At 38.9% G+C, this 24,672-nt stretch overlaps 3 protein-coding genes across 7 annotated transcripts; 2 read left to right on the plus strand and 1 right to left on the minus strand.

Moving 5' to 3' along the window:
* The first annotated feature begins 1,391 nt into the window (after positions 1 to 1,391).
* Positions 1,392 to 4,118, plus strand: LOC105685713. Its single transcript, XM_012400068.2, has 3 exons — positions 1,392 to 1,544; positions 2,216 to 2,307; positions 2,484 to 4,118. Exons 1-3 carry the CDS (start codon positions 1,521 to 1,523, stop codon positions 3,790 to 3,792), a joined length of 1,425 nt encoding a protein of 474 aa, XP_012255491.1. The 5' UTR covers positions 1,392 to 1,520; the 3' UTR covers positions 3,793 to 4,118.
* A 1,948-nt stretch (positions 4,119 to 6,066) lies between these two features.
* Positions 6,067 to 10,513, plus strand: LOC105685744 (methyl farnesoate epoxidase-like). The gene is made up of 8 exons (XM_012400104.3): positions 6,067 to 6,713; positions 6,863 to 7,114; positions 7,266 to 7,554; positions 7,658 to 7,893; positions 7,990 to 8,201; positions 8,350 to 8,436; positions 8,950 to 9,091; positions 9,473 to 10,513. Exons 1-8 carry the CDS (start codon positions 6,623 to 6,625, stop codon positions 9,655 to 9,657), a joined length of 1,494 nt encoding a protein of 497 aa, XP_012255527.2. The 5' UTR covers positions 6,067 to 6,622; the 3' UTR covers positions 9,658 to 10,513.
* Positions 10,397 to 24,536, minus strand: LOC105685819 (probable cytochrome P450 305a1). Of its 5 annotated transcripts, XM_048650689.1 has the most exons (9): positions 24,309 to 24,435; positions 23,767 to 23,843; positions 21,466 to 21,720; positions 21,123 to 21,360; positions 20,857 to 21,016; positions 20,635 to 20,746; positions 20,367 to 20,547; positions 19,971 to 20,227; positions 19,353 to 19,777 (listed from the first exon to the last, which is right to left on the minus strand). In XM_048650689.1, exons 3-9 carry the CDS (start codon positions 21,644 to 21,646, stop codon positions 19,599 to 19,601), a joined length of 1,308 nt encoding a protein of 435 aa, XP_048506646.1. In that variant the 5' UTR covers positions 21,647 to 21,720; positions 23,767 to 23,843; positions 24,309 to 24,435; the 3' UTR covers positions 19,353 to 19,598. The 5 variants fall into 5 exon arrangements, with proteins under 5 accessions (XP_048506644.1, XP_048506645.1, XP_048506646.1 ...); XM_048650687.1 differs by lacking the exons at positions 19,353 to 19,777; positions 19,971 to 20,227; positions 20,367 to 20,547; ... (3 more) ...; positions 21,466 to 21,720; positions 23,767 to 23,843 and adding exons at positions 10,397 to 11,457; positions 11,591 to 11,847; positions 12,096 to 12,276; ... (2 more) ...; positions 12,852 to 13,089; positions 13,210 to 13,464 and having other exon boundaries at positions 24,309 to 24,522; XM_048650688.1 differs by lacking the exons at positions 19,353 to 19,777; positions 19,971 to 20,227; positions 20,367 to 20,547; ... (4 more) ...; positions 23,767 to 23,843; positions 24,309 to 24,435 and adding exons at positions 10,397 to 11,457; positions 11,591 to 11,847; positions 12,096 to 12,276; ... (3 more) ...; positions 13,210 to 13,464; positions 14,980 to 15,133.
* Positions 24,537 to 24,672: the final 136 nt, after the last annotated feature.

Below are 24,672 nucleotides of genomic sequence, written 5' to 3' on the forward strand. Positions count from 1 at the left end.
TACAAGAGAAAAATAATGAAAAAAGAACGCTCTAGACGACATCGCGGAGAGCTCATCTCACAATGGTTAAAAAATAAAGTCTCCTTTCACTCCACATGCTGTGGATACTTAATGGTAATATGTAAACAAATATATTGGCACGTAGGTAAATTTACATATTATTACGTACAATTTTTATATCTGCATGACTCATTGCAGCGAGAAATTCGAAGTGCATGTATCGGTAATATATATACGCAAAGCTCAAATTTATGCCTTCAAAAAATATCGGGTTATCGATCGACCTCAAATTTGTTCGGCAATTTTTTATTAATTCAGTTCAAGGAATCCTGAAAACTGCGTTATTCGTTCATTCGATTTTTTTTTGCCCTCCTCCAGCTATTTCTTGTATAAAATTTTTTTGGAGAATTCGGTTGGGGCTTTGGGGTATTTTTTTTTTCCTCAAAATTTTACGGTAGATTTGTAAAAAAGAATGAACAGTTTGGAATAAATTTTATCATGCTCCGATATCCTCTGGATTCACGAATAATACGATATCGGTAAGAGAAAACACTCATTTACAACAGAATTACGCGCCATATATATCCCGTCCGCTATATAACAACCAAAATGCCCCAAAGCGTTTCGTTTTCGTGATTGGGTGACGGAAGAAAGTGGAATAACGGCGAAGAGAGCAGTAAAAAAAAAATAAATAAATAAAATAAAAAAACAACAAATAAATTAAACGGGGTAGGGGAAAAAATATCATCTCGATAAATAATTAGCCCGGAGGTCGATCGTGTTCGTCGGATCCAGCCTCCGTATGAAAGAAAACTAGTATAATGAATGACAGAAAAAAAAAACAAACAAACAAACTAAAATAAAAGTCGGGCCGCCCTATCCGCGTTCCTTCAGCTCGCGCGTAAAATCTGGAGCAGCAGCAACCTTGCGATCGTGTACGCGTAACCTTGCGCCTGAACTCGAGCGAGCTTCTGGAACCTCCGGGGCGCGCTCGCTTATCCGACGAAAGAGCGTTGAAATCACTTTCTCCGCGTACGCGCCGCGCGGCGCGGCGACGGACTCACGCGATTCCCTCCTTCTTTTTGTATTCCCCTCTAAAAGGAGCGTACCAATCGTCGTCACAGGTATACGGGCAACGCGGTACGCGTCGGCGCCTACGAAAGCTCCCGACGATCCGCGACGCGATTTTATCCGCAATTTTAAAAGCGGCGGTCGCGCGCGAACTGAAATTCCAACGTCTTGCGTGGAGCGGCGCCCGCCCGGTGGGCTTCCTTCCGTCCTTTCTTTCTACCTTCCTGACTGCCTTCCTTCCTTCCTTTCTGCCTCCCAAAGCGCCACCACCACCTCGCTACCGTCAACCACCTCCAATTGACTTTGAACGCGTTATCCACGGGGAAGGAAGGCCTCTTCTGCGCCTATATAACCCAGCCGTTCCGCTTATTGAACCAAGTTAAGCCACGTTTTCCGGAGCCTAGAAAACAAGTTCTTGCGCCGGGCCCAGTGGCCGGCAAGCCAACGACATGAGGATTCGCCCGAGATGCGCGGTTAGTTCAGTAGACATCTCTTTGTCCTTTTGTCGTTTTATTTGTCGCGAAATTTCGAATTCGGAACGCCGAAAAATCGCATCGTTCGACATCCGGTCCGAACAGCGTATTCGTTCGGATGTGGAGACGGTCCTCTCACTCATTGCCGTCTTGGCCTTGATTCGTAAACTTTTTTAACGCAGATCGATTTCAACTCCACGATCGGTTGGATATTTATTGATTTATTTATATTTATTCAATCGGTAAAAAATGATCACACATCGGTCGATACGTTTGTTTATTTTCAAGTTTAAACGTTTTAAATTCAAGTGAAAGCAAAAATATATACATATAGTTATGTCGATCTAGTGAATCAGAAGCTGCAGAGACAACTTTCTTGTTGTTTTCCCAAGTAGCTACGCACGCGTATGGAGCAGTTATAGATACCGACGACAGAAAGTTTAAATATTTTAGATCATCATCGCCAAGGCTTACCTTGTTGGATCAATTATCGCTGGGAGGATACGCTGCTAACAGACCCATTACGCGATAGTGAAACAAATGGACCGCGTTTTTTTTTTTTTATTTTATGATTTTTTTTTCCCTCTGTTTGTACACCGCCATGTCCTGTGCCAAGATTAATATGGTTCTCTTTTCTTTTTCTCATCTTTGTTGTCCGCGACAAATTTTAGGTTGCACTAGTCGTGCTATTGCAAGCCGTTCTTGTGGCGAGTAAGGCATTGGATCAAACTCAGCTGCAGCAACAGTCACAGCAACAAACTCCGTAAGTAATTTTTATCAAATCGCCATTTTGTTCAATTTTTTTTATCGGTCAATGTCGCGGGAACGTTCTCGAAGGTCGTCGTAGAGTGGCGTCATTAGAAACACGGTTGTTTCCCGAATAGCAGGATCGAGAAATTCGGAAGACTGATTGTATTTGTTTTGTTTTTCGACGAGCAGTTATGGAGGAGCAGTAGCTCAGAAACGTTACGGTGGTGACGGAGGAGATTTCGGAGGATACGACGATCACGCACAACCGATAATAAGTCACGATGAACATCACGTGGAAGAACACCACGAGGAAGAACACCATCACGACGAACATCATCACGATCATCACGATCCGGGATACTGGAAGAAGAAATTGATCTGGAAACCGGGCTGGAAGAAAATCTGGAAACCGGCGCAGAAACAAATTTGGAAACCGGCGTGGAAGAAGATATGGAAACCGATTTGGGAACCCACGCAAAAGGCCATTTGGAAGGAGATACAAGTACCGGCTTGGAAAAAGATATGGAAGCCAGTTTGGAAAGAGATTCAAGTACCGGTTTGGAAGGAGATACAAGTACCGGCTTGGAAAAAGGTATGGAAACCAATTTGGAAACCGATAAAAGTACCGGCTTGGAAAGAAATCCAAGTACCCGATTGGAAGAAGATTTGGAAACCGGTATGGAAAGAAATTCAAGTTCCCGCATGGAAAGAGATTCAAGTACCAGCGTGGAAAAAGCTCTGGATACCGGAGTGGGTCAAGGTCGGAATTCCGGGCGAACATTATCACGGCACCGATAATCACGGCTGGCAATACACGAGCCACGATCTTTGGAAGAAGAAGTTGATCTGGAAGCCGATATGGAAGAAGTATTGGAAGCCTGCCAAGAAGCAGATATGGATACCGGACAAAAAACTTGAGTGGAAGGAGGACTGGAAGCAGATATGGAAGCCGGCGAAGAAGCAAATCTGGGTGGACGACAAGAAGTTAGTTTGGAAAGAGGAGTGGAAGCAAATTTGGAAGCCTGACAAGAAATTGATATGGGTGCCCGACAAAAAACTCGAGTGGAAAGAAGCCTGGAAGCAGATATGGAAGACCGACAAGAAGTTGGAGTGGATCCCGGACAAAAAGCTCGCTTGGAAAGAGGCGTGGAAACAGATCTGGGTGCCCGATTGGAAGCAAATTTGGGTACCGGGTTGGAAGAAGATTTGGAAACCAGTCTGGATATCCGAATGGTTCCCGAGCGAAGATCACCACGATCATCACCACGGCCACGGGTGGGCCGATAGAAAGGACTCCGATTTGCAATCGGGCAATCAGCAACAACAAAAACAACAACAGCAACAATCGCAACTTACCGATCAGAACAAGGTCAGATGGGATCGTTCGTTATTAACTGCTAATCAATCCAATCAGCAGAGAAACATCAGCCCCGTTAATTCCGGCGACCAACAGTACAACGTTCAACAATCAGGCCTAAAGTTCCCCAGGAGTCGTTGAAAAAAAAATCGATTCCCTCTGTACAAATCAAACACCCCCTAAAACATAAGCCCACTGTATATACACACGTAATAATTAATTAATTGTTTAGATGAAAGTTTTAATTAAGGTACACCACAGCGTTTGCTAATTGACTGATGTAGTACCCTATCTCCATGAGGGTTTGATTGTTCGTTTGTTTAAGTTGTGCGTTATCGCCTTTGTTTTTATGATAATTTTATCATTAGTTTTTTTTTTTTTACACAAAAATTGTTGTTATCGTTATTGTTATAACTGATTTTAATGTAGAATTGTATTATTACAAATAAAATGAAAGAAAACGAAAACATTCCAATGAAGATACATGAAAGAAAGCCGATTCCGTTTTGTGGAGCTGCCGATCTAATTGTGAGATTCGGATCGAGTATCAGAAGCTGTGGAGAATTCTACGCGACATCGTGCCCGATAACGGTTTCGAAATTCGATCTGCTTGCGCGCATGGAAAAAGTGATCGTCGATCCAAAAAGATCGGCCAGTTAGCGATAAGGGAATAATAAAACCAAGCGAAGTATCGTGACGCAATTTTTGTCTTCGGTCAATGAAGAAAAAGATTGGAAAAGAAAAACGAAAAAAAAAAAGATGAACCAGCAACTCGTGACATGGAAATCAGAGAAAGTGGGTTGCGTGGGAGCCAAGATGGAACTTTTGACCGTTCGGTAGTGCGAAGGGGATAAGAGAAAGCTACTTACTTATAGGTACCACCTATATGCTCACACCGTAAATCACCTTCGAGTGGTAATAACCAGGGTTACGTAGTTATAGGTATGTAATTCGATTCAGAATTCGAAAGACGAATTTTCATACGTACTCCTCGAAGCGTCGCGTCCGCGTTGACCTTTCGGGTCATAAATTATAATTTTCTAAAAAGAAAGGAGAATATCAAAGCCCACCTTTTCACCCACGCATAAAATTCTACACGATTTCACGGATCAAAGGTCACCTCAAGTTGAGTTAGGTCAGGTTGAGTCGAGTTCTAGACCTATTATGTTCGTTCGTCTTGTGATTTTCCTTTCACGGATGATCAGCTGCCTCTGTAGTGTACTTGAAAATAAAAAAAGATTTCACCGGCTTCTGAGAATCTTGATCAGGAATTTCTTCGCGGATATAAAAATCGAAGGCATGTGAGTCAAAGAGATCGTGAATTTTTTTAAAGTTATCGAAGTGACCTCGACGACCATCCGGCCATCCCCCTCCCTGCGAACGCGTCTTACGGTTTTTACGGTAACATTTGAGAATCCATTTCAGTGGCCCCCGGGAGAAATTCTTGCCAGATATATGTATGTACGCACATCTAGGTACACTATGATAGGTATATGTGTTTTGTCCGCAGCAGACAAGCTCGACGATTAGCGCCGGGAGATAGTAATTAATTACGCCGCGAATTGTGAGAAAAGTAGTTTTAATTAGACGTCTATTTATTTTTTCATTAGCGCTCGAAACGCGGAACCTAATTTTTTCCTTTTTCATTATCTTTCGCTTCCTTTTCTACTCACCCAATTGCGAAGGTCTGCAGGAATATCGTTTTGCCGAAAGGCCTTTAAAATACAAATCGAAATTTTCGGCTCTCTTGTTCATTTGGCGATATAGCTGCGCCAGTTGTGTCCGTATCCCGAAATTCCAAATGGCGTACAATTAAATCCAGACACAGTGGACAAAAATTTGACAATACATATATCAAAGCTCCTTTTTCCCTGACGATGTGACTAAAAAACTTTTCATGTAATTGTTTGTTTTTTTTTTTATTTTTTTTTTCTGTGTGCGTAGCTGATCATCTCAGGCACCTATGTGCGTACCTACGTACGCATAGGAATTGTGTCTTACTCGTTGAGAATTGCCCATAAATTATCTTCAAACGCCCGTTTAAAATTCCTTCAAAGTCAAGCTGGGTAAATACATTTCTTGACCTTCTCAAGTGAATACGGCGTAAAATAAAGACACGACTGACTGGTGCAGACAATATGCGTTAGACTGTCCTATCCATCGGACTTGGAAAACCTGTTATGTAACGACTTATACTTTACACAGTATGTACGTACACGCGGTTAGCGTTAAATCTCCGAATCGTGTGAGTGTGAAAGAAATGAAAGAAGAGGAAGAAAAATTAAAATAACTAACCAAAAAGATAACGAGGCGATCGTCGCGACCATTTCTTACGGACTGCAGGAATTAAATATAATTCCACGTACGGTGTATAGTACGTGTACGGTGCGTACGTACCAGAAATAATTCGTCGCGATGTACCTGTTTGAAATATATCAAATAATGCGGGGGGTAAAAAAAAGAAAATTTATACAAAATCTTACGTCATATATTCCGTCGTGAATAATGCGAGTTATTTTCGTGAACTGCAGTGCAGTATAGTCGTTTGAACCGAATGAAAATACAATCTTCGTATTTATTATTTTCCTGCAGCGATTATGTTCGGTAATATCTCTCGAATTATACCGCCGATGCCTTTTGACACGATCTGTATTTTTCTCTTTTTTATTTTACATCGTACAGCTCTATAGAACGTCCGTACGCCCCGCGTCGTCGTATCTTTTTAGTTTGAGACGAGAAGAGACCCAAAAAAAGTCTTGAAATAAAAGACCATCTTCTACAATATAGACGCTTCACGGTAGACCTATAACATAAAAGATTCCAGTTTGGAGGGCACAGGTGTCATCCTAAGATAGTATCAGCTTCGGTCTCCGCTACAAGAGACACGAAACGTTTTGTTGTCAGATATAAGCCTTGGATTCTTAGAGTCGCATCTTCCGTTCCGTTTTCGTCTCGTAAGTCAGTTTTCGAGATGGATTGCGCCTTATCATTCGTTGCCATTTTCATTGTTCTCGTCGCACTTGCTGTATACGATTCCATAAAACCGCAGCATTTTCCACCAGGTACATCGTAATTTTTTAATTTTCTCAAAACGGTAAAACGTCCGATCGTGTTTGGTTAATTTGTTCGAAACGGAAGAAAAGTTCCTAAAATCGTAATGTGCCGAAATTTGATTGTAAAAATTAATTAATAATTGGAAAACGTTCTCCAGGACCAAGATGGCTGCCGTTCGTCGGATGTTTTCCTCATTTTTATCAATTACGTTCAAAATACGGTTACGTTCATTTGGCCATCCGAGAGCTCGCTGAAAAATACGGTTCGCTGACAGGAATAAAACTTGGAAAACAACGAATCGTTGTAGTGAGCACCCACGATTTGATAAAAAAGATTCTCACGTGCGACGAATTCAACGGACGACCGGACGGCTTTTTTTTCCGAGTACGTGCCTTCGGGGAAAGGAGAGGTGAGCATAATAATTGAGCAACTTATACAATTACCAAATAGTCTATCGGGAAAGTCCAAATTATCACAATCTTTGGCCATTTCTCATTTTTCTCATCTGGAAAAAAATAAAACCAAAAAAAAAAAAAATACAAAAAAGAACTCCGTACAAGGTGTCCTCTTCACCGACGGTACGAAGTGGTCTCAGCACCGCAGATTTTCTCTTCGTCATTTGCGCTCTTTTGGATTTGGACATCGCAAAATGGAGGACTACCTGATCGCGGAGGCTGAGGACTTGGTTGAAAATTTACGAAAAAAAAGTCTCGAAGGTCCGGTAGCGATGCACAGCGCGTTCGACGTACCGGTTATAAATTCTTTATGGCTAATGTTCGCCGGAAGACGTTTCGAATACGACGACGAAAAGTTGGCGGAAATTCTTCGGGTGACGCACGATGCTTTCAAGTAAACGATTTTCTTATTTTTTTTTTAAATCATACAAAGTTTTTTTTTTTTTTGATTGTCTTCTTCTTTTACCTTTCGTTTATAATTATTCCGTCTGCATCAGACTGATAGACACTTCTGGCGGCATCCTCTGCCAGCTTCCGTTCCTGCGATTTATATTTCCGGAGTTATCGGGGTACAATTCTTTGATGTCGATATTGAAGAAACTCTGGTCATTTCTGGACGACGAGATAAACGAACACGTCCGGAACCTCCCAACGGACGAACCCCGAGATTTGATTGATGCTTTTCTCATGGAAATGTCGCGCGGTGAATCCACCAGCGATTCTCAATTTAATCGTGAGTCGCTTTCATCGTGCATAATTCATCACGATGCGCTCTTATTATTTGTTTTATTGTTGGTCGATACTTTTTTTTTAAATTAATCATCTTCAGACGAGGAACTGCTCATACTTTGCTTGGATTTGTTCCTCGCCGGATCGGAAACTACGAGCAACACCCTTTCGACGGCGCTTATTTACCTCGTATTAGATCCAGAATTACTTTCGACGCTGCAAACGGAACTTCAGAAGGTCGTTGGCCCCGACAGACCCCCGAAGTGTGCTGACAGATCATCCTTACCCACAATGGAGGCTTTTATCGCAGAGGTCTGATCCCGAATCCCAAAATCCTGATATTGAAAATTTTATAGAAAACTATTATTGAATTTAAAATATTCAATTTTCTCGAGACTGTTAAATTTTTAGATTCGTTTACCCCAACAATCGAATGATTCTCTCCTTTCTCTTCCCGCAGGTGCAAAGATGTCTTTTCATAGCGCCTCTGGGAGTTCCTCATCGAGCGATTAAAGACGTTTCTTTAAATGGATATCGGATTCCGCAGGTATAAACAGGTTCTCATCATTTTCATACAAATTGAAAATTTCCCTGCCTCAATTGAATTTAGTAAATCAAAGATCCTCGTCTTCTCCGAGTCCATGGACTATTATTCATTTTTTCTTTAGTCCAGTCGTTCCGGTTTCATCGAAACACTTCGTGATTATTTTATCAAATTTTCATTCTGAGCTTAATTTTTTTCTTCCGATAATTGGGGGGGAAACTTTTGGACTCGACGACGCACATTTTTAAACTTTCGTTTATTGATCAAAAAAATGATACAAGTTCTATATCTAATCGGCCAAAAGATTTCACACGGGAAAGGTGAAGAGAAAAATAAAGAATGAGTCGCCGATCGAATCGAGAATGAAAAGTTTGTGAGTTGTGATTTCGCGCATGGATCCCCATAAATCTAATAGAGACAGCGATGCGTACGGAGTGCGGCTGTTTTATTTTATTTTCAGCGTGTTCTTCGGGGTCTTTAATATCCCATCTACGATGCGTTTTAAATTCATTTCAGGATACGATAATACTTGTAAACTACTACAGCGTACAGCATGAGAAATCACATTGGAAAGATCCGGAGACCTTTCGTCCGCAACGATTCTTGAACGCAAATGGTGAATTTATACCGGACGATTTCTCTATACCATTCGGACTCGGTATGTTATATTTATAGACAATCTTCATATTCAGCTTTTTATTATCTCTAGTTGGCAATAACAATGTGGATTAAATTCTAAGCACATTCGAGATAAAAAAAAGTTCAAGAGCTTTGCCAAGGACAAAAATTGTCTTAATGGACCGAATATTTGATAGATAAGTCAAATTTACGACGAATCACGAAACTTTTTATCAAATTCTACATTCTATTTTTACACCGGTCCAAAAATCAAATACCACTAATTAAGAGATGGAAAATGTGTTGCTTGCGTTGATCCATAAATTTATCCTAGCGTTAAAAAAAATTTCACGATCTATATCTGATGCAGAATGATTTGAAATTTGCCCATTAATTTTGATGTGTAATTAAAAAATTTCAGGCAAAAGAAGGTGCCTAGGCGAGGTATTGGCGCGTAATAGTTTGTTCTTATATCTCGCTTACGTCCTACATTATTTTGATATTAAAATATCCGAAGAACACGGACCTCCAAACCCGAACGGTAACGACGGATTCACCATATCTCCAAAACCATTTCACCTCGTCTTGTCACATCGAACCGGTTGACTCGGGGAACCACGTGAAATGGAACTGAAAATCATATCTTACCAACGAGAAACTAAACCTAGACGATAACTGATGAGGGTGAAATAAAAATTGCGTCAACTTGAAATATAAAAAAATATACATACGCAATGATACACATGTGTAGCACATCATCGACACGAGCAGCAACATTCTTGACACGAAAGCGTGGAATTTCTAGAGCGTGTATGTTATCAGCTATAGTACACACACATACGCCAATCGAAGTGAATATATTTACAACTTTTCTCCTATAAGCATATCCTGAATGTATATTTATAATTTAATCCGATGATTTTGACGTCGAGACGCCCGGATCGTTAGAAGAACGAAAGTGGTAATACCGCAAAATTAGCATCTGTTCACCATAGCGTTCAAAAAACCGGTACGCTTGATCTATTAATTTCAATGACGGTGGGTCACCGGAGACTTTTCATATCAGAGTTGGCTGATAAAATATGATATTTATATTAGTAATGAGAAAAATGTTATTGCAAAAACCAATGATAGTGCGGATCAGCTACACCGAAGTTGTAGCTGACTTTGACACTAATTCAGTGTAGCGATTAGTTACCATCGTTCCGTTTGGATCACTGAAAGTGGACAAAGGAAAAAACCAACCGGTCTTGTACGAAGCGATCTCAGTTTGACGATAGTCAAATAAAAAAAGATGGAATACGTTAAAAAAATTATGGAAAAAATATGTATCAACTTTTCAATCTTTCATTGTATTTCTTTTATTCTATATATATGTAAACGAAACGTTCGATGATATATTCATATAAGTAGTTATCACTATAATAAATATACATTTCAGATAGTGGTATGGATGGAAATTCTTAAAAATAAAATCCCATTTACAAGACCTTGGTAATTTTTCTTCGACAAGCACAAATATTACGTAGAATACGAAAGGCTCATCGCCACCCGCAGAATTATTCAAAGGATTTCAATATATCCATGGCGACTAGAACGCCGTGATATCAAGTGAGAAAAATCAAACCAGATGCCTAGTGATTTTCTTGGTGTATGCATAGATTATGTCTTGTTGCTTTCACCGGTTTCACCCCTTTTAAACTTTCACCTGGGTCTCCGGGTGGGTATACGTATATAAAAGCATGTGTATTTCGTATGTGTATTAGGTATATATGGTATTATGCAAATTGAACATATCGTGAGATAATTTCACCCGTAGATCATTCATCTCCGTATGATCTTAACATTGCCTCCTGGAGCAAAAGGCTCGAAGCACCCATTTTATAGCTTATGTATTTATAATTACTTATATGAATTTCGAATGGATAAAAATATGCGCATCATAAAAGTAATTACTTAAAAAAAAAAACCTATAATAACGATCGGAATTTGGAAATTAGAAACAATGGATCCAATATGGTGAGATTTTGATGGAAATAAGGATCTTTTCGATCAACAGCCATTTTTCAAAATGCTGAAATTCAAAATCGTGGTCCGGCGTACTGTATCCATTGTTCGAAAATCCGAACTCCCGATACAATTCTTAGATAGGCGTAACAGCTCTGGAGCTCGCTGGTTTGAGAAAAGAATCTCCATAAAAACGGAGTTAGGATTGTGGGGCGCCGATCTTTCTCGGGCTCAGGAGAACATCGTATTGTTTGGGTGAAATCGTAAGACCCGGTAATCTCACTAATTTTGGTGGTTCTTCTCCCGGAACGGGGAGTAATTGAAAATGCTGCAAAACGCCGGCAAATAAGAGGTACAATGCACTTCTGGCGAGAACCTCACCGGGGCAACGTCGTTTACCTGAAAAAATAAAATCGAAATATCTAGATACGACAAAATAAATTTGACAAAAAAGTGGTAGCCATGAAAAGGAGAAGAATAAAATACAAGATGATGTTCCTGTTTCCAAGAACGAAAAAAAATTAGAACATACCCTTGCCGAATAGCACCAAATTTTCATCTGGAACGTAAAGACCGTTCTTGATAAACCTTTCTGGATCGAATTTGTCAGGTTCTGGATAATATTCCGGGTTCATGTGTAAGCTCCAGAGGTTGATGAGAATGGTAGTTTCCTTTGGGATCTCGTAACCTAAGAGAGTCGTTTCTTGCAGAACACGACGTGGTCCTATGATTGGTGTGACTGTACACATTCTCTGAGATTCTGTCATCACAGCTTCTGTATACGGTAATCTACAGAAAACAATTCGAGATCATTATTGATATGATGTTCCGGCTTCAACCATTTCGAGCTTTGCGAGTTTCCATTCCTTCCAGTGAATTTGCAAACTTGACAAAGTTCAAAATGGAACCAGTTTTTTGGCTCTTCAAACGTTTACTCGCAAAGCAGACGAAACAAGTGAATTGAAAATATGTTATCGTTCTTTTAATGAAGAATTCTAGTTGGCTTATCGTTAAATCTAGAATGCATTTTTAATTACTTTGCTCTATCGTTGAGGTCTAGGGTTCTTGAGTTGCCTACAATTTCATCTATTTCTTGTTGTACTTTTTTCTGTACTTCCTGGTTTATGACCATGTTCAAAAACAAAAAATCCAAGGTTGTTGCTGTGGTATTTACACCAGCGATAAAGAGGTCCATCATTACCATGACTAGCTGATCATCTATAGTATTTGAAAGCAAATGAATCATGATCTCGGCGGTGCAAAGAATCTGCTGCGATACTTGTTATAAATGCCCCGTTTATATACCTGTGAAACTTCTCGCCGTCTCTTTTTCCGAATACATTTCATCGAGGAACATGTTTATCAAGTCATCGTTTTTGCCTGGTTCGTAGTTCGCTTTGTGAGAGTCGATGGTTTCCTGAAATGGAAATATCGAAAAAATGAGCGCCAATAATCTTCAAATGAAACCGAAAAAGAAGCACTCGAATTCTAGAAACCAGCGGGCTACTCATTTCACAAATCACGAACCATCAAGAATGCCTTGACCTCCCTGTTGATCGTTGTGAGTAAATTGTAGCCTGAGCTTTCGGGCGCGATGTGCCTGATCCAGGGAATCGCCGAAAGGACTCCGCCGGCCATATCGAAAGCTCGTGCGCGTCGCTCCATGAGATCTATGAAGTACTGCAGCCTGCGCGCAAAGAGAAGAACCGATAGAAAACGGCGCCAAAAATAACGATTTTATCTATTGAAAACGCCGCAGTAATCGTAGAAAATTATGGAAATTGGAGGCTCACTTTTTCCCTTCGCAGAACCGGTGTCCGGTGGCTAAAGTCCACAAGACGTTTATGACGGCCGGAGTAAAGATTGGTTTCAAACGGCGTACACCGCCGCCGTCGATCCTCTTAAGAACATCTTGAAGCTCCTCGCTCAACAAATCGGACATTTCACGTCGGCCAAAGCCGACCGAACGCAAGCTTCTAACCACCCATGAACGCATTTTTTGCCATTCCGGACCGTCCGTCATCGTTATTCCTACGAACGAAAGCGGAATTAAGTGTCGCAGACTGAAAAATGTGCACGTAAAATAGTTCAGATGCAGAAAGAGATCGAAAGAAAAATGAAAATATAGTTATCCTTGAATAGGATATTCACCATTTCGATTCCCCATGTTCCTCAACTTGATAAATTCGTTCCAAGGTCTTCCATCGTACTCCTCAGAGTGTAGAATCTTTTTGACACCCTCTCTACCGGAAACAGTGACGACGTTGCTACCACCCAAACGAAGTGCGATAACGTCGCTAGAGTAAATTCGGGAAAGCTCGAGGATAGCAAAGTGCTGACCACCGAGAGCTCGAGATAATTTTCGCAGGAGCGGTAAATTTCCGATCAGCGGCCATTGGAAGGGTCCTGTTGAAATTCATCATATCGTGGATATATTAAAAAATGATCAACTTATGCTAAATCGTTAGTAAACTCCAGCATTAAACGGACGAGTGATTGAAATTACTCAAGTTCCAATTCGTATGCTCGGATTCTTAGAAAAAAAATAACATCCTTGTCGGGAATGCACAATTTGAAATATTGGGTTTACAATTTCACGTGATTTTCTAGTTAATCAAAGTTCCTTTCCAGTTCAACGAATCATGGAAAAAAACTCGTCATGGTGGGTGTTTCAAATCCCGAAGATCCGCGTGTCGATTAAAAATTAAAAATTACAGATAACATCCTTGAGTACTATTTTCGGAAAGAACGAAGAGTGATAAGATTGGGATGAATGTCACATTTTGACATTGAGAAGAAATATTATCGCAACGATATTATCTATAAATATAATTAGAAACGTCCTACCCCAAATTCATACCAATCAGTAGTTTATCACTTATGGTGGCAAATATCATGCAAAAAAATTATCAGCATTGTCCGGATATATTTCCAAGTTTCAATCAAGTAGGTCATCATTTTCGAACGACTGACGACCATGACCACGACCCCGTTATTGAACAGGATTCATTCGTTTCTCCAGTTCAAAGTCGTATTTTTTTTCTCTCGACATTATTTTACAAATCTGCAGGTATTTTATTAATTTTCACTCTGCGGGGTGTTCTTGGAAATGAGCCAGTAAAACTAACTCAAAAAACTAGAAACACGATGATAAAAAATTATAGGATAACTTGATTCAAGGGACGATGATAATAGCGCTTCAAAGAATTTGGTTTCAGGCCTAGATTTCTAGTACTGTATTGCCATTTTTTCAAATGTTATAAACCGATACCTTTTCTGTTGTGATAAATTTACAAAATCAGAACAATCACAGCGTAAAACGGAAAATAATTCATACAGTCTCGGAGAGTCTGTGAACGTTTTTCAAGTGCTTAACGAGACGTTCATATTATTGTAGCTTGCAGACGACAAGGAGGTATTTATAAATTCGCACTAAGCACTCGGTTTTAATGTTATATTCGATTAGAGTGCCGGTAGAGTCGATTGACTAGACATTGTAACACAAATTCCTGAGCGTCAGAAAATTTATTTATTTATTTATTCTCACGCATGAATATCTGAACAGCTATTGAAAATTTCTTTTTCATTACATCGCTATTGTGTGGTAAACGACAATTGACGTGATAGTTTTTTTATTTTCTCAAATCAAACGACATTTTCCTTGTCTTGTCAATCTCAAATTTCGGTTCAAATATCCTATATTCGCCAAACAAAGCCGATGGCAATTACGACCCCTGAACGTGAAAGAAAAAGCAAGGATGAAAAAAATGAATATTAAAATGGATATGATTTTATTCAGTCACGTAAGAAAAAAGTGAAAAATGCATTTGTCGAGCACTGTGTTTAATATTTCTAGTTGAATGAAAAATGAAAAAAAAAAAATGAAGTAAAAACTACGAAATATATGCGAATATATCGAACCTGGGGGGTAATTTTTTCTCCTTCTGAAAAACAAACCGCTTACTACGAGGAGAACGAAGATCGCGACTAAGACGCTTGCGAACATGGTTCTCGGTTAGTTACACTCTTCAAATACTCAGGACCAACTGACTGAACATTTAAGAATTCAACTGACGTCGACTCAATTGGCAACTTATACGTACGATTAGATAAAACCAGCTTAGTTTATCTTGCAAGGGCAAACTGTACCGTTAAGTCTTCAATAGATTTTGCGGCGCTTTGGGGGGGTGAACGTCACCCAAAATAGCGGGTACGCCTCTATCGGGGTTGTCACGCCACTGCGCCTCAGTATGTAATTTCCGACTTGAGAGTTTTTTAAAATTACGCTTTGAAAATTTTTTTATCTCAATTTTGTTGTCCCCCGTCCCATCTGCAAGCCAATTTGAGCAGAGGTTATACGAGAAGAAAAAAGAGAAAATTCTTTCACTTGGGCAAGACTTTATCAAAATTTTTGACATTTTTTGTGATAATTTTGTACGAGTTTGGTATTAACGATTATTATACCTGATTATTTGAGGTTTTTTTCCGTCACGATTTGACGGAAGAATTATGGTAAGAAATCGAGGATGATTGTACGCCACGAAACGCATTTGCAGGTCACAGAACACAGAATATTTCTCAATATAAATAACATTATCACTGCGTTTCAATATTATGAATATACTTAACACCGTTCTTTGACCCCGAGGTGCTTGCCGATCGAGAAAAGAGCAAAAATGCAGCGCAGGTACCACCGAATTAGCAATGATTAATCACCGTAATAATTATAAGATAGATGCACTCAATTAACACGATGCTGATATCGGAGTATTTTGGAAATATTTTTTTCAAATCTGAGTCAAATAATGGACGTGGAGCCCTCAATAAAAAATGGCTCATATCTGTAGTTTTTCACGAATGGTACTTAATTTTGGCCTCTTGCTACGTTATTAGTAGCTTTCGGGGCTCATTTTGCCCTCTCCCCCTTTAATTTATTTGTTACATCTGCAAGATTGAGAATTATGAAATAAATAACAAACAGTATCATACAGATAAGATAAAAATAGTTCGGGGAAATGCAAAAAATTGGTCGTTGAATTACAGCAATTGCAATTTGAAATATCTCGTAAAAATAAAGATCGACTCCTTTCTTCGTAAAAAAGTCGCAGTTGATTTTGAGACATCAGCGACCTCAAAGGCAACTGACAATGAGATTGTCAATTTCTCAGCGCATCCAAGTATAACTATGGCTATCATTTGGCTAACTTATTGGATAAGCTGCATTGAAGAAAAACATTTTAATGAATGCAGTAATTCGTAAACATTTTAATAATCGGCCAAAGAACTTTGAGGTCGGTCAGGTCGCTGATGTAAAAAATCCATCGGAACTTGAAAACTATAAAAAGATATACCTATTACTTACAAACTAATTATAATTCTGACTGTAATTAAAACAAATAGAAAGCGCATCACCGGAGCCAAAGACATTTATCTAAATTAATGACCTGACTTTTGCATTCGGTTGCAGGTACAATTACTGCGATATAGTTCGATAATATTTCATATTCGAGTGAATCGATTCACGTAATAAAAAATATACAGTAAAATTAGGTGATGAAATACAAGTGCAACTGATCAGTTTGTAAAAAGCAAAATACGTACCGAATACATCAAATGAATGCTAATTGAACAAACGTAAAAAGTCAATTACGAAATATTGCAAATCAACGAATGCGATTATTAGAAACAAAATATAAACCCAAGTAAATATTTACAAGTGAAGAATTGTCGGAATCTCCATCATTTTCAACCTATAATATAAAAGAATACGAGAGAAAAAAAAATGTACATTTTTTACAATTTTGGAGATTTTCAAAAACCTTGAAATACCCCAAAAAAATTTTTTGTTTCCGAGCTGATCTTTGGAGGGAGATCTTGAGACGTGTTGAACTTATATACTTCCATAGAAGACGCGAAAAAATAGTTATTTTTTTGCTCGACCCTAGTACGTACATAGTACATATCAAAATGTATGTCAAAGCATGAGTATGATTATGACCCTACTAATACGCGTATATTGAATAAAAATACCCAACCAATCTGCAATCTCAAAAGACATAAATCCATCTTCTCTGCGACGTGGCAGAATATTCAATACATCTATGGTAACAGACATCGTTAATTATAGAACAATTAAAGGCAGCTGCAATTATTTCATCCATCAAAAACCGCACCAAAACATTCGTTACGAAAGTCAAAAGTGATAATTTTTATTATACCCATGACTGTATTTTCTGCAACAATGATATCCTATAACTATTTGTATGTGCGTACACATCATATTCGCATACTGATGAAGCTTGCGAGATAACCTTTCCTTCAATATTCCATAGTGACGCATATTAACGAACGTAGTTTCTTCTTTGAAGACGTCATATCCACAGAAGACGTACGTAGGATTCAGATTCAGATTCAGAAATTGCAAAGTACGTACGAGCTTGCGGTACCGAAGATTGAGTCCGCATCTGTTGCCTGTACTGTTCGATTTAGCGACTCTGATAAAAACGATTTTACAAATCTGTACGAGTTATTGCTCACAAATTATTACCTTGATGGTATAAGAATAATTTCTCGAATGAATTTCCGGACAACTGGATTCTTTACCTAGAAAATTATTACATGATCGCACTGATGAATTGGATGGTGGAAATTTGTTAAGTAATTTCGTTCTATTTGGATATTGTGCGTACAAAAATACTGAAATCGCGAATAAAAAATGGGAGAGTGGTGATAGGAGGATGAAAATTTGGGGCATGGATATTTTTTGATGCCGAATCCAAAAAAAAATCTTGTCAAGTAAAATAAATTTTTTTTTTTTGGATAGGGACACCCTAATCACCCTCATCAAATTTTTTCGGAGTTTTGGGATTAGCAGGATTGAGTGGTCTTCTAAGGTTGGACTGTGAACTCTTATTCATCGTGATAAAAACTTCCTGTCTATTGATAAAAAATAAACCACCTGTCTGGTGATAATTTTAAGACTATTCGATGTTGCCTAATATCCGTTCACTCGCAAACTTATCTGATATAGATTAGTTTATTCCCGAGACCCCAGTACGATTGCATCAGCAACGTGGGATTAAATATCAGGATCGATTTACCTTAATTTGTTAGTGTTTTGTGACGTAGAACTGACCGAGATTAAAAACATCTTTTCTAATTATGAGATTAAGACCGATTTTCTCAGACGTTTGAACTCGTGATTTACTTGTCGTCGTTGCGAAGGCCAACTTTATCGGAAACTGTCTCCGCTTAAAACTGAAAGGATAATCATTCTCGCAATGTAATGTTATGCAATGTAGATACGTTATTTCACCTAATTGGTCACCTGTTAATATTTCATACCGTATCATATTGTTTGCGAGATCCGAAATTATTAAGCTAGTACCATTGCACGAACCTTCATTCATACTCAAGTTCCTAATTAGCATTATGTTACTATCCTCCTCAGTCGCAATTCATGGGGAGATGAACTCGATGGTGCCAAAGAATTCAACTACTCCGTCAGAAGCGCTTCGTTAATTTCATCATTTGTATTTCCTGATTCCACACTATCGATAATTCTGTAAATTTTTTCGCTCGTTTGATCAAGAAGCTCAGCTAACCACCCTTTTCATTGATTTCATTAACGTCGCCATTTCTTGTAGCCATTAGTGCTTCATCCCATATAAAAACATCAATTTTTTCAAGATATGTATATGGTGTCTTTTGCAGCTAAAAAAAAGGCGGAACAAGCGGCAACAAAATCATTGACCGCAGCAACAGAAACTGCAGTAGCAGCAAGTGATGCATCAGCAAGAACAGCAACAGCTGGAAAAAGAACAATCGCTGCAGCAGCAAGAATCAAAGCAGCGGGTGGATCAAAAGTAGCAGCAGCAGAAGTGAGGGCCGCAGCAGAGGAACTGCGAGCAGCAGCAGCAAGAGCGAGGGCAGCGGCTACAAGAGCAAGAGTAGTGGCTGCAAGAGCTAGATCTGCAATAGAAGAAGCAAAAAAAAAAAAAATAACCGCTCATAGGGGTCACGGCAGGGAAAGGGAAACATTGTTCGTGGAAGGGGAGATGGAACGGGCTATCAATTGGCGCTAGCAGTGGGAACACTTCGTGTCTATAGCCAAGAAGTAACCATTTTCAACTTTGACGAACAACAATGATGAGTAAACGTTCTCACACACGTCACGGTTGTGAACAAACTCCGAAGCTGGGTATTTTACCTTCGTATCTATTTCTTTTTGTTTGTTAAAAAGTGATTTCTCAGATCATTTTGCAAACTACTGGCACCTAGTGACACGTCGAAAATACTGCGAGAAAAATCCATCCATTTAATTCTTATGAATTTTGATATGCCATATTTTTATAGACTATTTTAAATTCTGAACTTCCAATACCATTTTGAAATCACTGGTAACTTAAAATACCAAGTTCTCTAATAATCCACAAAAATTAACGAAGCAAAAAAAAATTAAATTTAAACCCACCACAATGGTTAATATAATATTATCAATATTATCGGTATTTGGATTAATTCGGTTCCATAGCGACTTTTCACCTAGGAGCCAAAAACACTTTGTACGGTTTAGGTGACATAGTGAGACCAGGAATTTGTAGTAACTTAGGACATTCTTCTCCTGGAACCGGAAGTAATCGATAATGCTGTATAACTCCGGCAAATAATAAAAACGTTGAGCTTCTAGCGAGACTTTCGCCGGGACAACGTCGTCTACCTGGGAAACAAAATCAAAATCAGTACAGCAATAATATGAATATAAAAAAAAAAAAAATGAATTAAAAGTGACGTAAAAAGTGGAAAAGGTAGGCGATAGGGAGAGCGCAAAATTTGCGACGGCGTGAAAGAGAAAAACCGTGGCCTCTGATTCAGCGAGTCGAACAGATTGTGAAAAAAAAGGTACACTGTACCCTTGCCAAAAAAGACTAGATTTTCATCTGGGACGTATAGACCGTTTTTGATAAACCTTTCTGGATTGAATTTGTCAGGTTCGGGATAATATTCCGGGTTCATATATATGCTCGCAACATTAACAAGAACGGTAGCTCCCTTTGGGATATCGTAACCCAACAGATTTGTGTCCTGTAGAACGCAACGAGGGCCTATAATAGGTGCAACTGTAGATATCCTCTGGGATTCGGTCATCACAGCTTCGGTGTAAGGCAATCTGTAAAGGAAGATCAATTCTGTTATTGTTTGAAGCTCGGCTGAGCTGGTTCTAACGATTTTGGAGTTTTTGAGTCCCTGAAGAACTTAATTGGGAGCTTGGAACTTGGATGAGGTAAAAATGAATTTCTTATACCTACTTTACTCTGTCATTAATATTCAGGCATCTCGCATCACCAATGATTACATCTATTTCCTGATGAATTTTTTTCTGTACTTCCTGGTTTATGACCATGTTCAAAAACAAAAAATCCAAGGTTGTTGCTGTGGTATTTACACCAGCGATAAAGAGGTCCATCATTACCATGACTAGCTGATCATCTATAGTATTTGAAAGCAAATGAATCATGATCTCGGCGGTGCAAAGAATCTGCTGCGATACTTGTTATAAATGCCCCGTTTATATACCTGTGAAACTTCTCGCCGTCTCTTTTTCCGAATACATTTCATCGAGGAACATGTTTATCAAGTCATCGTTTTTGCCTGGTTCGTAGTTCGCTTTGTGAGAGTCGATAGTTTCCTGAAATGGAAATATCGAAAAAGTGAGCGCCAATAATCTTGAAATGAAACCGAAAAAGAAGCACTCGAATTCTAGAAACCAGCGTGCTACTCATTTCACAAGTCACGAACCATCAAGAATGCCTTGACCTCCCTGTTGATCGTTGTGAGTAAATTGTAGCCTGAGCTTTCGGGCGCGATGTGCCTGATCCAGGGAATCGCCGAAAGGACTCCGCCGGCCATATCGAAAGCTCGTGCGCGTCGCTCCATGAGATCTATGAAGTACTGCAGCCTGCGCGCAAAGAGAAGAACCGATAGAAAACGGCGCCAAAAATAACGATTTTATCTATTGAAAACGCCGGGGTAATCGTAGAAAATTATGGAAATTGGAGGCTCACTTTTTCCCTTCGCAGAACCGGTGTCCGGTGGCTAAAGTCCACAAGACGTTTATGACGGCCGGAGTAAAGATTGGTTTCAAACGGCGTACACCGCCGCCGTCGATCCTCTTAAGAACATCTTGAAGCTCCTCGCTCAACAAATCGGACATTTCACGTCGGCCAAAGCCGACCGAACGCAAACTTTTAACCACCCATGAACGCATTTTCTGCCATTCTGGACCGTCCGTCATCGTTATTCCTACGAACCAAACAGGAACGAAGGCTCACAGACTGAGAAATCGGTATGCCAAAGTAAGAGATCGCAAGAAAAATGAATATAATTATCCTTGAATAGGATATTCACCATTTCGATTCCCCATGTTCCTCAACTTGGTGAACTCATTCCACGGTCTTCCATCGAACTCCTCTGAGTGTAGAACCTCGTTGGCACCCTTTTTACCGGAAACGGCAATAACGTTGCTGCCTCCCAAACGAAAAGCAATAACGTCACTAGAATATCGTCGAGAAAGCTCGAGAATAGCCATATGTTGACCCCCAAGGGCCCGAGATAATTTTCGCAAGAGAAGCAAATTTCCTATCAACGGCCATTGGAAGGGTCCTGTTGGAATTCATTATTCCGTGAATATACCGCAAATAGGTGTGTACTTGGTATTGTTATTATTTTTACTATCATTTACTAATCATGAGATGAAATGCCCTCAAAAAATGCACACAATGATTCCTTCATGGTATTAATATAAAACAATCCTGTTTTATCACTAGCATTTTAAACTATGTGCGGTCGATAATTGCGTCAATTCTCATATTTCAAAGCTGTCGATGTAAACCGTTAGGAATTGCATTCAATTTTCATAACATAGGATACGTGTCGATACTTTGGAATCATCTCGCTCACATACGGCTCATCAGTGACATAATATTGTGCCAGAATATTTATAGCAAAACAGAAACTGACGCAGGGTAACCGGTTTTGAATCGAAACACCGTGATATCTGGAAAACCAAGCCCGATGTGGCGCCAAGAAATTGTTTTGCTGCAGGAAACTCGTAGGATGTAGAGGAGAAGCGACCTTGATGTTACGCCAATTTGTTATCCAACAAACTCAATTAAGATCGACTTGATATTTTTAATCAAAAAACTACGATGATTCTGGTATTTTGGGATCTGACAAAGCGGAAAATTTTGCATAATAAACAGTTCAAATCTCTTGACCTCAGATCAGTAGGTGCAGAGATAAGGAATGTGCGATTTTTATAATACGATACATGACGATCGATACTATAGATCCGATAGTTATTATCAAGGATAACTAGCTTGGTCAATGCCGTACTTGACACAATTAGCATTATATAGGCTGTTTCATTCTAGATGATCCAATTAAATATGTCGTCGGGAAAAACTCCTATCCAAAAAATACCCTCTAAAAAAATTGTAGGAACCAATGGAGACAATCGAGTGGTGACCTCGGAGCACTTTCTAAGGTCATTTCAAGATCAACTTTTAAATAGGGAACTTATAATTTTTTTCATTTAATTCAGATTGCTGAGATCAAAAGAACTTGAATTGTATAGAATTTTAGAAGAAGAAGAAGAAATTGAATTTCAGATGTCCACAATTACTCGGCCAATTTTCTACCAAAATGAACGTTTTCTTTTTATTCAAGTTATTTTAATCTGAACAATCGCATTTTAAGGGAAGATAATTATTATACTGACACTTACTTACCCGTAAAGGCCGTAACACGAATTTACAGGATGAGACATTTAAAGTGTTACTGACAATGAGCCATAGTACTTGAATTACTGATGATATCCAAAAAAAGTTTCAGATAAAAGTTGTTCTGTTTAAAAAAGCTGACATATGGGACCAATTTTTTTCTGGAATTCCTTACGTAAACTTAGGCACTTTTTGACCCTAGCAACTTCTCTCCAAACTCGATAACTTAGAGGTAGAAGGTTCTTGAAAGTTCACAAATTTCTAGTTGTACAGCTGAATATTATAAGAACTTGATGTCCCACGAAAATGTGTTTCATTCAAAAGCCGTTTGAATTTTTACGTAGAATAAAATTACATGATAAAGAATGCATAATTCCTTTTGAAAAAAGTGGAATTGACTTTGAAGGAGCTTCGACGCCTGCACCCCGAAAAAAAAACAATGGTCCCGTATGTCAGCCTTTCCAAACAGTACAAGTTTTATCTGAAACTTTTTTGGGTACCACCAATATTTCAAGTGCTATTAGTCTTGAAATGTCCCACCCTGTATTTATGGTAACACTGATAACACTGAACAACAAATACATAATGTTTTTTTTCTGTGCATGAATATATGATCACGATTCACTTCTTGAATATGAAGCCCTGTCGAGAATGCTTCACCGGTTGAATGTGAATTTTGTGTTGAGAGATTGTCCAAGAAAGATCTCTTACAAAAATCCACCCCAAATTCAGAACTTTACACAAATTCGAAATACTGACAGTGAGAAAATCGGAATTCGGGGTTGAAAAAAACCTGAAATGCAATATGCACTTCTTTTTTGCTACGACATTTTTTGCACTGGGAAAACCCCGAATTTTGGCAATTCCATCGAAGCTCTTCTCGGGGCGTAAACTCTAAATTAGTCAACGCTATCAAATGCAATCTTACCAATGGAAAAATTTGCTTCGAATTAGTCGTAGAATGATAAATTTGCCATGAAGTTATAGGATCACCATATCCAGTTACTGCAGGAAATAAAAAATCGTACGAAATCCTCATTAATTGTAAGCTAATTCAATTTGCAGCTTTTTTGTCAGACCACAAATCGATTCGAATTTTTCAATACGTTTTGTAGAGTGAAAAAAATCGGCAACATAATTGGTGACTGTAGTACAAATTTAAAAAACTCCACGTCTTTCAGGGCAGGTTAACATAGATTTATGGTCTTCCAATGATTCTTTGTTTCTTTATTTCTGATATTAATTTTAAAAACAAACAATTATTCTTGAATTTTCAGCGAAGCATTTATTTAAGCCGCATGCACATGCATGGGACATGGAGTGAGTGAAAAATGGTTTTTTATGTTACAACGATGGTTTTTTGATCTGATAATTAAAATTACATTTCCCGTTGATTAAAATTGTGAAAGCGGAGTAAAATAGGAAGGGAAATGAAATAACATTAGATAAATAATAAAACGAATGCGGTACCTGGAGGATGATTTTTCCGTTTTCTTAAATAGAAACTGCCGGTTATTACGATGATGAGAATGGCGACTAGGATACTGACGATCATCATACTGATCTAATTTAATTATTCTCGATTAAGCACAGCAAGCTACTCTTTGAATCAAGAGACTTGGTGGAGTATCTCGCCATTAAAATCATGCGGGACGACACTTGAGGATTTACTACAACTTGTGTTCGCAAGTGGAGTGGGGCTCTGCGTCACTTTCTGAAACAACTGCATGAATCATCATTCAATAAATCTAATCAAGTTAAATGATTTCTATAGGTCAGCATCTTATATCTTCCCAGACAAACTGCATGATTGTTAGATCTTCATCGATTTTCG

The sequence above is a fragment of the Athalia rosae genome, chromosome 2, assembly GCF_917208135.1.
Source record: "Athalia rosae chromosome 2, iyAthRosa1.1, whole genome shotgun sequence".
Classification (NCBI taxonomy): Eukaryota; Metazoa; Arthropoda; class Insecta; order Hymenoptera; family Athaliidae; genus Athalia; species Athalia rosae.